Source organism: Schistocerca americana, chromosome 3 (genome assembly GCF_021461395.2).
Source record: "Schistocerca americana isolate TAMUIC-IGC-003095 chromosome 3, iqSchAmer2.1, whole genome shotgun sequence".
NCBI classification, from domain to species: Eukaryota; Metazoa; Arthropoda; class Insecta; order Orthoptera; family Acrididae; genus Schistocerca; species Schistocerca americana.
This window is the reverse complement of record NC_060121.1, coordinates 570,660,890-570,678,631: the sequence shown is the minus strand read 5'-3', so window position 1 is coordinate 570,678,631 and position 17,742 is coordinate 570,660,890. Positions and strand designations below refer to the sequence as shown.

The 17,742-nt window shown below is 37.3% G+C and overlaps 1 protein-coding gene across 1 annotated transcript in view; it reads right to left on the bottom strand.

The window, feature by feature from the left end:
• LOC124605191 (aspartate aminotransferase, cytoplasmic) overlaps window positions 1-17,742 on the bottom strand; it is a 72,405-nt gene that overhangs the window by 31,084 nt on the left and 23,579 nt on the right. Inside the window, exon 4 of the mRNA XM_047136707.1 lies at window positions 14,897-15,114. Within this exon, the coding sequence (XP_046992663.1) occupies window positions 14,897-15,114 (218 nt within the window). The remainder of the gene's footprint in view (window positions 1-14,896; window positions 15,115-17,742) is intronic.

The following is a 17,742-nucleotide window of genomic DNA, read 5'->3' as shown; positions in this document are numbered from 1 at the left end:
GTGAGATAAGCCTCTACATCCTTACATTTGTCCTCTAGCTATCCCTGCTTAGCCATTTTGCACTTCTTGTCGATCTCATTTTTGAGACGTTTGTATTCCTTTTTGCCTGCTTCATTAACTGCATTTTTATATTTTCTCCTTCCATCAATTAAATTCAATATTTCTTCTGTTACCCAAGGATTTCTATTAGCACTCATCTTTTTACCTACTTGATCCTCTGCTGCCTTCACTACTTCATCCCTCAGAGCTACCCATTCTTCTTCTACTGTATTTCTTTCCCCCATTCCTGTCACTTGTTCCCTTATGCTCTCCCTGAAACTCTGTACAACCTCTGGTTTAGTCAGTTTATCCAGGTCCCATCTCCTTAAATTTCCACCTTTTTGCAATTTCTTCATTTTTAATCTACACTTCATAACCAATAGATTGTGGTCAGAGTCCACATCTGCCCCTGGAAATGTCTTACAATTTAAAACCTGGTTCCTAAATCTCTGTCTTACCATTATATAATCTATCTGATACCTTTTCATATCTCCAGGATTCTTCCATGTATATAACCATATTTTTTTATTCATTATTAAACCTACTCCTGCATTACCCCTATTTGATTTTGTATTTATAACCCTGTATTCACCTGACCGAAAGTCTTGTTCCTCCTGCCACCGAACTTCACTAATTCCCACTATATCTAACTTTAACCTATCCATTTCCCTTTTTAAATTTTCTAACCTACCTGCCCGATTAAGGGATCTGACATTCCACGCTCCGATCTGTAGAACGCCAGTTTTCTTTCTCCTGATAACGACGTCCTCTTGAGTAGTCCCCATCCGGAGATCCGAATGGGGAACTGAAACACTAAGGCTAAAATCGCTTCTCGGAGTGTCCTACAGAAACTTTAATTATTCATATATTACAACATGTGTGACACTACTGTCCATCCCTAAACAACTTTATTAAACTAATTTACCAGTCATCTGAACATGGAATCTGACAATGACTTTAACTATCACAAAACACACCCATCTCTCATCATATACCAATAAGCCAGCTGTGAAGTAAAAGTCAGAGTTTAAAAAGAAAGAAAAGGGAGGGGGGAGTGTAGAGAAATCTGAGTAAAATTTGCTCTATGTCTCCATGACCTATCATATGGCGCACGCATGCGCGTGCGCTCACGTGCGTGTGTGCGCGCGCCTACAAGATGTGCAACTATGAACCCCAAACATTATTCTAACGACTTTCTTTTGAGCAGTGAATACTTTTTGTTTAAATGTCAAGTTACCCCAAAATATTGTTCTGTTTGACACCAGAGAGTGCAAGTATGCAAAGTATGTTAGCATACTAATTTCTATATCCTCAAAATTGGCAATAATTCTGATTGCAAAAGTTGCTGAACCTAGTCCCTTCAGAAGATCCAAAATATGAATTTTCCAATTAAGATTCTCATCTATATGTACACCCAAAAACTTAATATGCTCTACCCCGTCCACTTACTTCTGTTGATGTATTATATTTATTGAAGGAACTGTACTTTTTACAGCAGAAAATTGGATGTACTGTGGTTTTTCACAGTTTAGAGCAAGCCCATTTGCACAAAATCAATTAATGACTTATCCAAAGACCTTATTTGTATCATTTTCAATTAGAGTTTCTTTTACTGGATTAATAAATATGCTTGTATCATCAGCAAACAGTGTCAGTTCAGCTTCCTGTTTCAGATAGGAAGGGAGGCCGTTCACATATATCAAGAACAGAAGGGGACACATGATTGAAACCTGTGGAACACCTAATGTCATTTCACCCCAGGTAGATGAAGTGGCAAACTTATTTAACTCACTTGACCCATATAAGGAAACTTTTTGCTTCCTGTTCTGTAGGTATGACAAACCATTCATATGCTATTCCATTGATACCATGGAATTGAAATTTCTGTAACAATGTCATGGTTCACACAAACAAATGCTTTGGACAAGTCACAGAAAATTCCTATTGGTAACATTTTACTATCTAAAGAGTATTACGTGGACAGTGAAATTGTACAGGGTTATTACAAATGATTGAAGCGATTTCACAGCTCTACAATAACTTTATTATTTGAGATATTTTCACAATGCTTTGCACACACATACAAAAACTCAAAGTTTTTTTTAGGCATTCACAAATGTTCGATATTTGCCCCTTTAGTGATTTGGCAGACATCAAGCCGATAATCAAGTTCCTCCCACACTCGGCGCAGCATGTCCCCATCAATGAGTTCAAAGGCATCGTCGATGCGAGCTCGCAGTTCTGGCACGTTTCTTGGTAGAGGAGGTTTAAACACTGAATCTTTCACATAACCCCACAGAAAGAAATCGCATGGGGTTAAGTCGGGAGAGCGTGGAGGCCATGACATGAATTGCTGATCATGATCTCCACCACGACCGATCCATCGGTTTTCCAATCTCCTGTTTAAGAAATGCCTAACATCATGATGGAAGTGCGGTGGAGCACCATCCTGTTGAAAGATGAAAATAGCTCCCTGCTTGCTTTATTCGTCGACTTCCGCGGGCTACGCGTGAAACTTGCCCGCACACGTTCAACCGTTTCTTCGCTCACTGCAGGCCGACCCGTTGATTTCCCCTTACAGAGGCATCTAGAAGCTTTAAACTGCGCGTACCATCGCCGAATGGAGTTAGCAGTTGGTTGATCTTTGTTGAACTTCGTCCTGAAGTGTCGTTGCACTGTTATGACTGACTGATGTGAGTGCATTTCAAGCACGACATACGCTTTCTCGGTTCCTGTCGTCATTTTGTCTCACTGCGCTCTCGAGCGCTCTGGCGGCAGAAACCTGAAGTGCGGCTTCAGCCGAACAAAACTTTATGAGTTTTTCTACGTATCTGTAGTGTGTCGTGACCACATGTCTATGAATGGAGCTACAGTGAATTTATGAAATCGCTTCAATCATTTGTAATAGCCCTGTATATTGCTCTCTCTGTAGAACAGCATTTTTGAAATCCGAACTGTGAGTTACTAAGTATCCCATTACTGTTGAGATGGTTAACCATTCTTGAGTACATTACTCTCTCGAAGATATTTGAAAATGCTGTAAGCAAGCATTCTGGCTGATAATTATTGACATCTGTGGTGTCCCCCATTTTGCAGAGGGGCCCAACAATGGCATATTTTAACCTGTCTGGGAAAATATCTTGAGTTAGTGATGCATTACATATGTGACTCAGAACATCAGCTGTAATTGCTCCACATCATTTTAATAATTTATTAGAGATGTCGCCTACTCCAACAGAACATTTATTTTTCAAAGATGTAATAATTTTACTTATTTCACAGGAGGTTGTTAGGTGAAAGTTAGTCTGACTAAATTTTTTCAAAACAGACTCTTCCATGTACTGCCTGGCTTTTTCTTTTGAACTGTGCTCACCAATTTCTTCTCCTACACTTAAGAAATGGTTGTTGAATACATTAGCTACTTGTGTACTGTTCGTTAGAATGGTCTTGTTCTCTTTAATAGTAATACTACCTACCCCAATGGTTACTTTTCCTGTATCCCTCCTAACAACATTCCATACTGATTTTATTTTATTGCTGGAGTTGTTTATTTCTTCTCTAACATACATCTTTCTAGATTTCCTTACAACTTTTCTCAGTATGTTACAATAATTTTTATAGTGTAAAACTACTTCTGGCTCTTTACTAGTTCTTGCTGTCTCAGAGTTTTCTTTTCCTTTCTGAAGACACTTTAATGCCTGTAGTAATCCAAAGTTTCTTTGAAAAGTGTGTGGTGTTGCATTTAGTAATTTTCTTTGGGAAACAATGTTCAAAAAGGGATATAAATTTATCAAGAAATATGTTGCATTCATCATTAGCATTTTGGCTCATTATATACATCTCCCCAATTAACATTTCTTAAGCTTTCTCTGAAAAGCTCTATAGATACCAGGTTGAGTGACCTCACACTTTTACTTAATGGTTTCTGAACTGCACACATGTAATACATGAATAATTACAGTTTCTGTATGACACTATTGTAACTGATTTTAGTCTTGATATCTCAATTGGTTACACTACTTTTAATCCTGAACTTCTGATATGGACTTGACATTGGAATTATTTTGGTTACTGATTGGTTTTCATGCTCTCTGATTTTAGTGGTTATTGTTTCTCATAGTGTTTTAACATTACTTATCTATGCACATTTTTTATTATGGTGGTGTTCTCACCAAATCTTTGGCTTCAATTTTTTAACAGTATCATGTGATTATTATATGACATAATACTGTATGCAGCTCCTCATTTTGTTACACTATTTGTATCCTCAAACCTCTGGCTGCTGCCAGTTTGAATGATTTATGGTAGCTGGATTGCCTAATATATTTTTTTCAGCATTGCATACCTATGTACAGTTTCCTATGATGTAGGTCTTACTTAATGGTGAGTTAGCTTTTATCTTGAGACATTGCAATAGCACCACATGTGTGTTTTATTGCATATTATTGTAGATGACTAAGTATATTTTTGCTGCGATGGTTTTCACCAAATGGTTAGCATCATGTGGCTATTGTAATACTTACTATACTTTATTGAAATAAAGTGAAAAAGAAAAATAGGAATACAAATACATTTATATCTGTTTTTATTGTATTCCTTTGTTGTGATTGTAGTGCATGTGTATTTTTCTGTGACTGTACTATAGTATACCCATGTTTTGGTACTTGTTCTTTGACCTTTTTCTCCGACTCTGGCTTGTAGCTTCTTTGATCGACACTTGTGTGTTAACCTCTTGGATATTGTTGTGCCTGAGCACTGGTGCTTTGCATTTACTGTTGAGACATGGTTTCATTTTTCAATGTTTTCTGTTTGCTTGAGACAATATTATGGCATGGAGTAATGTTTTCTGATGTTTGCAAAGGCATCTTTCCTGGTTAAATAGCACATATGACGTGTGAAGTTGTCACAATACATTTCGTAAGTACACATAATTTTTCTGACTAACAATTCTCATGAAAATGTAATTTTTGTTGATATTCACAATTTTCACTTTGTGCCCATTTTTGTGCCAGCACTGTGGAGATCATCAATGATCGAAACTGGTTATGAGTAAATATACTGTAAGACAGCACAGTGTTTACCATGCATTTCTCATAGTATATTGGTTAAAGCTCGTAAAATGGAGAGTGGACTGCCAATGTGAGCAGAGTTCATTCTTGCTCACTGTCCAACATTGAATACACATGTAAATCACACAGCTTTAATACTTCAAGTCAGCTGGTGCTCTGTTAAGGCAAGTTAGCAACAGTGGTGGGTGACAGTGAGAGCTCTGATTGGAGAAACTGAGTATGCTGTGTTCTAAAAAGAAATTTTAATCAAAGCTAAGTGCATACCCCACTTACACATGAATAATTGAAGTACTTCATCCTCCTCAAAGGTAAGTTAATCACACAAATGCTCATCTAAGACGCTGCATAGTTCATGATGATGATGATTATGATGATGAAGAAGAAGAAGAAGTGTATTCTGCCCTCATAATAATAGTAGTACTGTTTTATTGGTTGTGTTATGGATTTTCAGCCTTCTTCAATTGGCTAATTCTAAGTTTATGTTGAATACAATTTGTATGCTGCAACTGCCTTTTATTCTGTAACTGGCAGCTTACTGTTTTTGCATTAATATACATAGAACACACACTTTTAGCTCTGCTGATGATTGCTATTCAATTCTGATTTTCCATAGCTTAGCACCCACTGTCCTGCTTGCACGGTCTCCACAGATCATCATCATCATCATCATCATCATCATCATCATCATCATCATCATCATCATCATTTCTCTTTCCTGTCTCAGATGTTATGTCTGGTTAAAAATGGAAAGTGACGTGGACCTTGATCACGCATGACTTCCTTTTAACTGTACGGTATATGTTACATTGCATTTAGGAACTTTCGGGTAATTGAACATGTATCAATAATTACAGATTTCTGTAGTTGTACATATAAGTTTGGATGTAGCTGTATTGCGTTTATGTACTGGTGGATATTGTGTTGTATGACTCCTGTAGTTGATAGTATAATTGGTGTAATGTCAACTTTATCCTGATGCCACATGCCCTTGACTTCCTCAGCCAGTTGGATGTATTTTTCAATTTTTTCTCCTGTTTTCTTCTGTATATTTGTTGTATTGGGTATGGATATTTCGATTCGTTGTGTTAATTTCTTCTTTTTATTGGTGAGTATGATGTCAGGTTTGTTATGTGATGTTGTTTTATCTGTTATAATGGTTCTGTTCCAGTATAATTTGTATTCATCATTCTCCAGTACATTTTGTGGTGCGTACTTGTATGTGGGAACATTTTGTTTTATTAGTTTATGTTGTATGGCAAGTTGTTATTGTATTATTTTTGCTGCATTGTCATGTCTTCTGGGGTATTCTGTATTTGCTAGTATTGTACATCCACTTGTGATGTGATCTACTGTTTCTATTTGTTGTTTGCAAAGTCTGCATTTATCTTTTGTGGTATTGGGATCTTTAATAATATGCTTGCTGTAATATCTGGTGTTTATTGTTTGATCCTGTATTGCAATCATGAATCCTTCTGTCTCACTGTATATATTGCCTTTTCTTAGCAATGTGTTGGATGCGTCTTGATCGATGTGTGGCTGTGTTAGATGATACGGGTGCTTGCCATGTAGTGTTTTCTTTTTCCAATATACTTTCTTCGTATCTGTTGATGTTATGTGATCTAAAGGGTTGTAGAAGTGGTTATGAAATTGCAGTGGTGTAGCCGATGTATTCATATGAGTGATTGCTTTGTATATTTTGCTAGTTTCTGCTCGTTCTATAAAGAATTTTCTTAAATTGTCTACCTGTCCATAATGTAGGTTTTTTATGTCGATAAATCCCCTTCCTCCTTCCTTTCTGCTTAATGTGAATTTTTCAGTTGCTGAATGTATGTGATGTATTCTATATTTGTGGCATTGTGATCGTGTAAGTGTATTGAGTGCTTCTAGATCTGTGTTACTCCATTTCACTACTCCAAATGAGTAGGTCAATATTGGTATAGCATAAGTATTTATAGCTTTTGTCTTTTTTCTTGCTGTCAATTCTGTTTTCAGTATTTTTGTTAGTCTTCATCTATATTTTTCTTTTAGTTCTTCTTTAATATTTGTATTATCTATTCCTATTTTTTGTCTGTATCCTAGATATTTATAGGCATCTGTTTCTTCCATCGCTTCTATGCAGTCGCTGTGGTTATCCAATATGTAATCTTCTTGTTTAGTCTGTTTTCCCTTGACTATGCTATTTTTCTTACATTTGTCTGTTCCAAAAGCCATATTTATATCATTGCTGAATACGTCTGTTATCTTTAGTAATTGGTTGAGTTGTTGATTTGTTGCTACCAGTAGTTTTAGATCATCCATGTATAGCAAATGTGTGATTTTGTGTGGGTATGTTCCAGTAATATTGTATCCATAATTTGTATTATTTAGCATGTTGGATAGTGGGTTCAGAGCAAGGCAGAACCAGAAAGGACTTAATGAGTCTCCTTGGTATATTCCACACTTAAACTGTATTGGCTGTGATGTGATATTATTTGAATTTGTTTGGATATTAAGTGTGGTTTTCCAATTTTTCATTACTATGTTTAGGAACTGTATCAATTTAGGATCTACTTTGTATATTTCCAATATTTGTAGTAACCATGAGTGGGGTACACTATCAAAAGCTTTTTGGTAATCAATGTATGCATAGTGTAGCGACCTTTATTTAGTTTTAGCTTGATATGTCACCTCTGCATCTATTATCAGTTGCTCTTTACATCCTCGTGCTCCTTTGCAACAGCCTTTTTGTTCTGCATTTATAATTTTGTTCTGTGTTGTATGTGTCATTAGTTTCTGTGTAATGACTGAAGTTAATATTTTGTATATTGTTGGTAGGCATGTTATGGGGCAATATTTAGCTGGGTTTGCTGAGTCTGCTTGATCTTTAGGTTTCAGATAAGTTATTCCATGTGTAAGTGTATCAGGAAATGTGTATGGGTCTGCAATAAAACTGTTAAATAATTTAGTTAGATGTGAATGTGTTGAGATGAATTTCTTTAGCCAGAAATTTGCTATTTTATCTTTTCCAGGGGCTTTCCAATTGTGAGTAGAATTAATTGCTTGGGTGACTTCATGTTGCAAAATTATCACTTCAGGCATTTGTGGTATCATCTTGTATGTATATGTTTCTGCTTGTATCGACCGTGCATGCCTGTTATGTTGTACCGGGTTTGACCATATGTTGCTCCAGCCGTGTTCTATGTCTGTTATGTTTGGTGGATTGTCTATTTTAATGTGTGTGTTATCTATTGTCTGGTAAAATTTCTTTTGGTTTGTGTTGAATGTTTGGTTTTGTTTCCTCCTATTTTCACTTTTTTTGTATCTTCTAAGTCGTTTGGCCAATGCTTGTAATTTCCGCTTCTTTTCATCTAGTTGCTCTATCGCTTCTTGTTGTGAAATTTTACCTAACCTTCTTCGTTTTTTTTCTGACATTTCATTTCTTATAAACTGCGTTAGCTGTCCGATGTCTTTTCTCAGTTTTTCTATTCTGATCTGTAGCCTGTGTTGCCATGCTAGTTTTGTGGGTTTCTTCCGTGTGTTGGTTGGTTCTGATCTCTGCCTAGTGTGTATATTTAGTGTAGTGAGTGCTCCTATATAAACCAGTAGTTTTAACTCTTCCATAGTTGTGTTTTCATTTATTTTGTTGTGTATGATTGTGTTGATAATTTTTATTGTTGTTTCGACTTGTGGGTTATTTGGCGGTCTATGCAAGAATGGTCTAATGTCTGTATTTGTGTCTTTGTATTCTATATATGTCAGCTGAAATTTTTCTTCTATATCTAACATGTGTGTCACTTCGTGTTCTATTTGTGCTTGTTCTGGTGGCTGTCTTAAGATTTCGTTTTCCTCTGACTGTTTAATCGATGCATGTTGTTCTTTGTTTGTTTGCTCTGGGATGTTTGAGTCCATTACTGTATTTTCTTCTTTTTCTGATTGCACATTATTTTGTTCCAGTATTTGTTGTACTTGTTGTTTGATGTTTTCTAATTCTGACTGGGGTATCCCGTTATCTTTGATTATTACACGGATCTGATCAGCTAGTCGTCGTTCTGTTAAAAATTTTAAGTCTGGGTATCTGGTAATAAATGTTGTGTATACTTGTGATCTGTATCCAGTTGTGTTGGTTCCTAGGTTTGTTGCTTGGTAATAACAGAACATGAGGTGTCTATTAACTTCATCTGACCATCTCATCCTCTGTCTTTGTTTTCCTTCTAGGGTGGCTGCAGGAAGCATATCCTGCAAAACACCTCTATTTGGATTTGAATCATTTTCCAGTTGGAAAATCCCCTATTTCACATCGTTTCTGGATGAATTCCAAAAACAGCGAAACATTTCTTTAATTTCTAACACAGAAACCAAATAAAATTTTCATATATGCTTTCATAATTAAATAACTTCACACAACTTTTGGTATAGAATTTCCAAAAACAAAAACATTTTTTTTTATTTCTAACCAAGAAAGCAAATACCAATTTTCATATGTGTAACTTTAAAAATACTTTGATGGTTCTTAAATAAATAATTATTCTCAAAATAATTTTTTTATCCACTATTTCACCCCCAAAGGGATTAAATTTCCAAAACTGCTGAGTCACATATTTCTTTATTTCTGACCTAAAAACAATTTTTGTTGGACTAGCTTCAAAATTGCTTTAATAATGACATATTTTCAAAAAGCCTTTCATCCCTTATTTCACCCCCTTAGGGGTGGAATTTTGAAACTGATGCCGGTAGGGTAAGGTCAACACCCTCTTCAAATTTCAAGTTTCTATCCTTAGCAGCTTCGGCTGGGCAGCTATGACTCACTCTGTCAGTACATTGCCCTTTATATATACTGAGGCTACAAAAGTCATGAGTTACCTCCTAATATCGTGTCGAAAATCCTTTTGGCCTGTGGAGTGCAGCAACTCAATGTGGCAAGATTTAACATGTCATTGGAAGTCCCCTGCAGAAATATTGAGTCATGCTGCCTTTAAAGCCATCCATAATTGCTTATGTGTTGGCAATGCAGGATTTTGTGCATGAACTGACCTCTCAATTACGTCCCATAAATATTTGATGGGATTTAAAAAAATTCTATTACAGTACATGCTTCACTAAGTAATTAGGCCATTAATTAAGAATTGGCTAAAATTTGTATAAATACTTATAAATCTAAATAAGGCATCTGTTCTTGTAAATGAGTTATTCCCAAAGTAGATACATAACCTGGTTCCTTGGTTTTTCGTATTTTCTTACACCTCTAAATATTTTGTGAATGAGATCATTGTTGTAAAATACAATCCATGTGAATTAGCAAAATCTAATCTAGTCATTTTTTAGTTGCTTGTAGTAAACACTTTATATTGTATACTTGTTTTGCTCCGTTCAAAATCCTGCAAATTCTGCCTGAGATGCAGGAAATGGCAGACTCGAATGAAAGTGTCCACTCTAACAGAGGGTGACTTTCGCACTATTAATGGCTGAATACGACACCATCTACATAAGTTGAGTAATTTGTTGTCAACTTCATTTACTCTCCTGTGAGTAGCCTCATTTCTCATTGTGAAATTCTGGTCATTAACCATTTTCTGTTTGCTGCAAGCTTGAGCCTTGATATGATTTTAAGTCATCAGTCTTCTGACTGTTTTATGTGGGCTACCACGAATTCGTCTCCTGTGCCAACCTTTTCGTCTCGGAGTAGCTACTGCAATCAACATCTTCCATTATTTGCTCAATGTATTCCAATCTCTGTCTTCATCTAGAGTTTTTACACTCTACAGCTCCCACTAGTACCATGGAAGTTATTCTCTGATGTATTAACAGATGTCCTTTCTTGTAGTCAGCTTTTTCATATATTCCTTTCCTCAATGATTTTGGAGAGAACCATCTCACTGCTTGCTTGTAAGTCCACTTAATTTTCAACATTCATCTGTAGCACCACATTAAAAATGGTTTTATTATCTCCTGTTCCAGTTTCCCCACAGTCTATGTCTCACCACCATACAATGCTGCAATCCAAACATACGTTCTCAGAAATTTCTTCCTCAAATTAAGGCCTATGTTCGATACTAATAGACTTCTCTTGGCCAGGAATGTCCTTTTTGCCAGTGCTCATCTGCTTTTCATGTCCTCCTTGGTCTGTCCATCACGAGTTCTTTTGCTGCCTAGGTACGAGGGCTATCCACAAAGTACATTAAGTTTTGGAATTAAAAATAAATAAAGTATTGGAATTTTTTTTTTTATTATATACAGATGAAAGCCACACTTAAATACTACTTTTCTACATAGTTGCCATTTAAATTAAGGCACTTTTTGTAGCGATGGACGAGCTTCGAAATTCCTTCATCGTAAAATTCTGCTGCCTGCGCCTTCAACCATGTGGTTACCTTTTCTTTTGGGACAGAAAAGGTGTGATTTTTGTGGATTTCCTGGAAAGAGGCACTACAATAAACTCTCAAAGGTATTGCCAAACTCTGCTCAACCTCAGAAGAGCAATACAAAACAAGCGCTGGGGAAAGTTGGGCTCAAAGATCTTGCTGATTCACGACAACGCCCGGGCCCACATGGCAAATGCCACTCGTTAAGTTCTCGAATCTTTTAAGTGGGACCTGTTTCCTCATCCGCCGTACAGTCCCGACCTGGCACCGAGCGACTTCCACTTATTCCCAGCAATGTTATCAATGGAGAGACGTCTACAGACGTTAAAGTAACCTCTGGCGTGCCACAGGGGAGTGTTATGGGACCATTGCTTTTCACAATATATATAAATGACTTAGTAGATAGTGTCGGAAGTTCCATGCGGCTTTTCGTGGATGATGCTGTAGTATACAGAGAAGTTGCAGCATTAGAAAATTGTAGCGAAATGCAGGAAGATCTGCAGCGGTTAGGCACTTGGTGCAGGGAGTGGCAACTGACCCTTAACATAGACAAATGTAATGTATTGCGACTACATAGAAAGAAGGATCCTTTATTGTATGATTATATGATAGCGGAACAAACACTGGTAGCAGTTACTTCTGTAAAATATCTGGAAGTATGCGTGCGGAACGATTTGAAGTGGAATGATCATATAAAATTAATTGTTGGTAAGGCGGTTACCAGGTTGAGATTCATTGGGAGAGTGCTTAGAAAATGTAGTCCATCAACAAAGGAGGTGGCTTACAAAACACTCGTTCGACCTATACTTGAGTATTGCTCATCAGTGTGGGATCCGTACCAGATCGGTCTGACGGAGGAGATAGAGAAGATCCAAAGAAGAGCGGCGCGTTTCGTCACAGGGTTATTTGGTAACCGTGATAGCGTTACGGAGATGTTTAATAAACTCAAGTGGCAGACTCTGCAAGAGAGGCGCTCTGCATCGCGGTGTAGCTTGCTCGCCAGGTTTCGAGAGGGTGCGTTTCTGGATGAGGTATCGAATATATTGCTTCCCCCTACTTATACCTCCCGAGGAGATCACGAATGTAAAATTAGAGAGATTAGAGCGCGCACAGAGGCTTTCAGACAGTCGTTCTTCCCGCGAACCATACGCGACTGGAACAGTAAAGGGAGGTAATGACAGTGGCACGTAAAGTGCCCTCCGCCACACACCGTTGGGTGGCTTGCGGAGTATCAATGTAGATGTAGAATAAAGAAGTGGTTGACTATGCAGCGTTTTGATGACGACGCACAGCTTCAAGAAGAGGTAACCATGTGGTTGAAGGCGCAGGCGGCCGAATTTTATGACTAAGGAATTTCCAAACTCGTCCAACGCTACGATAAGTGCCTTAATTTAAATGTCTACTATGTAGAAAAGTAGTATTTAAGTGTGGCTTTCATCTGTATATAATTAAAAAAAATTCCAATACTTTATTTATTTTTAATTCCAAAACTTAATGTACTTTGTGGGTAACCCTCGTAGCAGAACTCCTTAACTTCATCTACTTCATTATCTTCAATTCTGATGTTATGTTTTTTGCTCTTCTCATGTCTGCTACTTCTCATAAATTTCATTTTTCTTCAATTTACTCTCAATCCATATTCTGTACTCCTCATTAGACTGTTCATTCAGTTCAACATATCTTCTAATTCGCCTTCACTTTCACTGAGGATAGCAATGTCATCAGTGAATCTTATTTACATCCTTTCACCTTTCTTTTATTTCCGCCACTGCTTCTTCAATGTACAGATTGAACAGTAGGGGTGAAAGACTATGTCCTTGTCTTACAACCATTTTTAATCCAAGCACTTATTTCCACTCTTATTGTTCCTTCTTGGTTCTCACAAATATGCAATTTCTAACATTTTGCACCATTTTATTGTCAAACGCCTTTTTTCAGGTTGACAAATCCTATGAACATGTCTTGCTTTCCAACAGTCTTGCTTTCATTATCAACTGCAACATCAGAACAGTGTCTCTGGTGCCTCTACCTTTCCTAAAGCCAAACTAATCGTCATACACCAGAGCCTCAATTTTCTTTTCCATTCTTCTGCATATTTTTCTTGTCAACAACTTGGATGCATAAGATGCTAATTTGATTGTGCAGCAATTTTTGCACTTGTTGGCTCTTGATCTCTTTGGAATACTGTGGATGATGTTTCACTAAAAATCTGATAGTGCATCACCAGTCTCACACATGCCATACATCAATGAGAATAGCTGTTTTGTTGCTATTTCCCCCAATGATTTCAGATATTCTGATGGCATTGTACCTATCCCTTCTGCCTTATTTGATCTAAGTCTTCCAAAGGTATTTTAAATTCAGATTGCAATACTGTATTCCTTAGTTTTTCCCTATCGACTTCTGTTTCATCTTCCATCACGCCATCAGACCAGTCTTCTCCGTAACAGAGGACTTCAATGTACTCTTTCCAACTATCTGCTCTATCCTGTGCATTTAACAGTGGAATTCCCATGACACAATGTTACCACCATTACTTTTAATTTTGCTGAGTCAATCCTTCTGACAATCTTTCTTTTTTTCCCTGTAGCCATTTCACCTTTAACTTTCCTGCACTTACTATTTATTTCATTCTAGCATTTGTTGTAACTGTTCGTCTGGAACATGGCCTGTAAGAGCTGCATTTCGCCTGCTAGGCTGTTACAGTTTGAGATTTTGTGTGCTCTGTGCACTACCGTGCTTGCAACACCTCATTATGAAGGTGCACAAGAGCTCAACCCTGCAAATACAAATCTGGAAGGAAGAAGTGTGCTAGTATTGCAAGGTTCACTGGAGAACTTCTGTGAAGTTTGGAAGGTAGGAGATGAGGTACTGGCAGAAATAAAGTGGTGAGAACAGGTCATGAGTCGTGCTTGGGTAACTCAGTTGGTAGGGCACTTGTCCACAGAAGGCAAAGATTGCAAGTTCGAGTGACGGTCTAGCACACAGTTTTATCTGTCAAGAAGCCTCATATCAGCGCACACTCTACTGTGGAATGAAAATCTCGTTCTAGGAACTGGTCAGTTGTTGGAATAAAAATCTGAAGACTCACAGACAAATGATTTTATACGTGTAGTTCCATCTGCAACTTTTGAAGTTTTAAAAATTCAGTAGGAGGAAGAGAAAACTACAGACACTGAAGAGAAAGAAAATAATTACAGTTTCATCGGGAGTTCTTTTCAAGAGTGCTTGTATGCCAACCATCAATTCAGTGTTACGCCACACAATGATAAACAAAATGTTTGCCAATAAACGTTAATTATGAAATCATCATACACTAATTTTCAGTTACCTTTAAATCCCAGTATGTATATTAGCATACCTTCAAATGGGACCAGCGAAAGAGGGTAATTTAATCAACTGGTCTACAACAAATTCTGATGCTAGATTACGGTATATATGTTAGCATACCTTCATTACATCTGCAATTTTTATCCATTGCTCTTGTGTTGGGTCACTCCCTGTAGGATTATGGGCACAAGCATGTAATATAATAACAGAATTTTCAGGTGCGTCCCGCAGGTCAGCAATCAATCCGTCGAAGTCTATTGCCCTCTTATGTGGATCCCAGTACCGATATTCCCTTGGATCAGTGAAGCCAGCATTTGTAAAAACCAAGCGATGATTTTCTGTAAAAATATTACAGTTTGAATAAAATCCATTATGAAGTCAACAGTTTATGGACTAATCAACAACAAGAGAAATAACAATCCATTCTGCAACTCAAAGACTGTAACAAGTAACAAAAGGTAAATCAGCTTACTAACACTGGAAAAAGTGTCCTTGGTTGAGGGAATTACACATAAAACTTATCTCAAGAGACATTCTTTGCAGCTGCACACTGAGAAACTGATGAGTCGAGAAATTACTGATGTAAGTTATAGGACTGGAACCGATAATTCCATCATAATTATTGTGACATTATTATGTTAGTCATATATTATTATGCCAGTAGTTACAGCTCGCATGTTGCTCTGAGGGTAACTTAAGAGTACAAAAATTATTGTAGACTCAAAGTCTCCTGTTTACAAGAGATAACACAAATACTTTAAACATGATTTAATCTGAAAGAAATTCATCATCATTGTGATACCATTTTCACTGTGTGTACAACTGCTTATATGAAATAAAAGATTATATTATTCGGCATGAAGTTTGAAGAAAACCACATCTAAGTACCTTCACTCCACAGCAATGGGTAAAAGATTCCTCAAATTAAAAACCTGGTGGAAGATGACTTAAATGTCATTTAACGGACCAGAAGAAATCGTGCATATGACATCAGCTATACTGCAAACTTTACGTACTGGCCACTTGCATGTCACAGTGAAGCACTCTGACTATTACATATGAACAAGAAGTGGTTGTTTCACTGATGGCTTTACACACTGTAAACATTAAAACGAAGTAATGTGGGAGTGTGAAATGGGAGAATAAAAAGTTGGCAAAAGACTGTACAAGTGACTTTCCCATGTGCAAAACTATGGTAATTTTGTTAAAGAGATAAGACCACTAGTTTGTTATGCTTGTAAAGAAGCATAGCCTAACAATATAGAAATTTGACAAGCTCCACTTAAACCACAAAATAAAATGAGGTGAAAAACTGGGTTGGCTTCAGAATTCACATCCAGTAGTTGTAATGCAACAAAACATTTATTGTTAAAGAGCATCATGACATCATTTTGGATCAAATAATTTTGGGTTTTGGGCCGCATCATTGTAAACAGTTAAAATAACTAAACTGCCAACATTTCAACCGAATTGCTGCCGTCCTCTTCAGGACAGTTCACTGCTGTACAGTGGTGAATGTCTTCCTTTATATACTGTCATTTTCAGTTATCTTTGATTACCAACATCACATATCTGAGATGCCGTCAGACAATCTGAAGAGGTTGTTATGAAGAAGGTGGCTCTACGGTACGCTACTACCTGTGCTACCCTGGTGGCTGATTGAAAGGCAACTCAGATAGGTGTTTGGTAGAAGGTGTTGTATCAGCTGTCTGCTGCCTTTGCCATTCTGATGAGTGATTAGTAGCCAATCTCACAGTGACTGGAAGACAATAGCAAATCAGCAGCTTGTATCCAGGGGGTATTGTTTTCCTACAGCAAAACAGTAAGGATGCATAGGAGTTCTCTCAGAGTCTTGTTTGTACTGTCAAACCTTGATCAGGTGGTGCTGCTGGCTGGCAAACACACATGGTCCACCGGGCTGGAATAGCTCGAGTCCAGGTCATAGGTAACATGTTGCCATACTCCCTGTTCATACTGTTGGGCATCCAATTACTTCAATAGCCTATCTCATTTTCTGTTGCTGCATTCCCTGGCTACCAAGCAAGTACACAAAGTTTTTGAAAACTCATATGATGGCCACATTTCTGGTGGTATTCTGCTATGTCTAACTTTTTTCATCCCAGTACATAATGTTCACACTCAAAAATGCTAATGCTAATGCTAATGGGTCTCCCGGTTTCACCAACTAAGATTTCACCACATGCACATCGAAGTTCATAGATACTGTAACGTTATGTGTATTTAGGTGAGTTAATCGGTGGCAAAGTAGTGGTACGAGATAAGATGAAACTGTTGTACAGCTGAATGCTAGTAGGCCCAAGAGCTCAAGCGGGCCTGAGGGCTCAGGGCACAATGCGGCAGGTCTGGCTAGGTGCAGATGCAGAGACAAGCAGCATGTGGCCGGTAATGGGAAAATCCAGGTACAGGGAATTTTGACACTTAAAGAGGTCTAACAATGCTGCATGAAATAACGGAGTATCTGGCAAGCTGAAAGACTGCTTCTTACAGCTCTTTGAGGGTCTACAAAAATTTACAATCTAATATTAATGCAAATCTGAATGCTTCAGTGACCCCAGAAAAACAATGTGCATCCCATGACAACAATATTTTACTATCTGTAAAACTACAGAAGTTAATATTTTACAGCAAACAAACATTTTCATAATGAACCTCCGAATTAACAACTTTTAAACGCTTCATGTGATTTCAACATACAATATCTCAGATGATAATATTGCAGTATTGTTATCTGTGAAAGCTTCTTACCTGTATCTATTTTATTTCTTGATTTATTACATCTTTTATATCTTGTGTTTTTATTTAATGAATAGTTTACTATTTTGCCTGTAACATTTTTTAAATGTTGACTGCAAGTGCTATTAAAAAACTGTGCTAATTTAAAAGTGGTTAATCGCCTGTGTTAGTGAGCACCACAACTGCAAGTCAAGAAGCCATAAATAATTCTG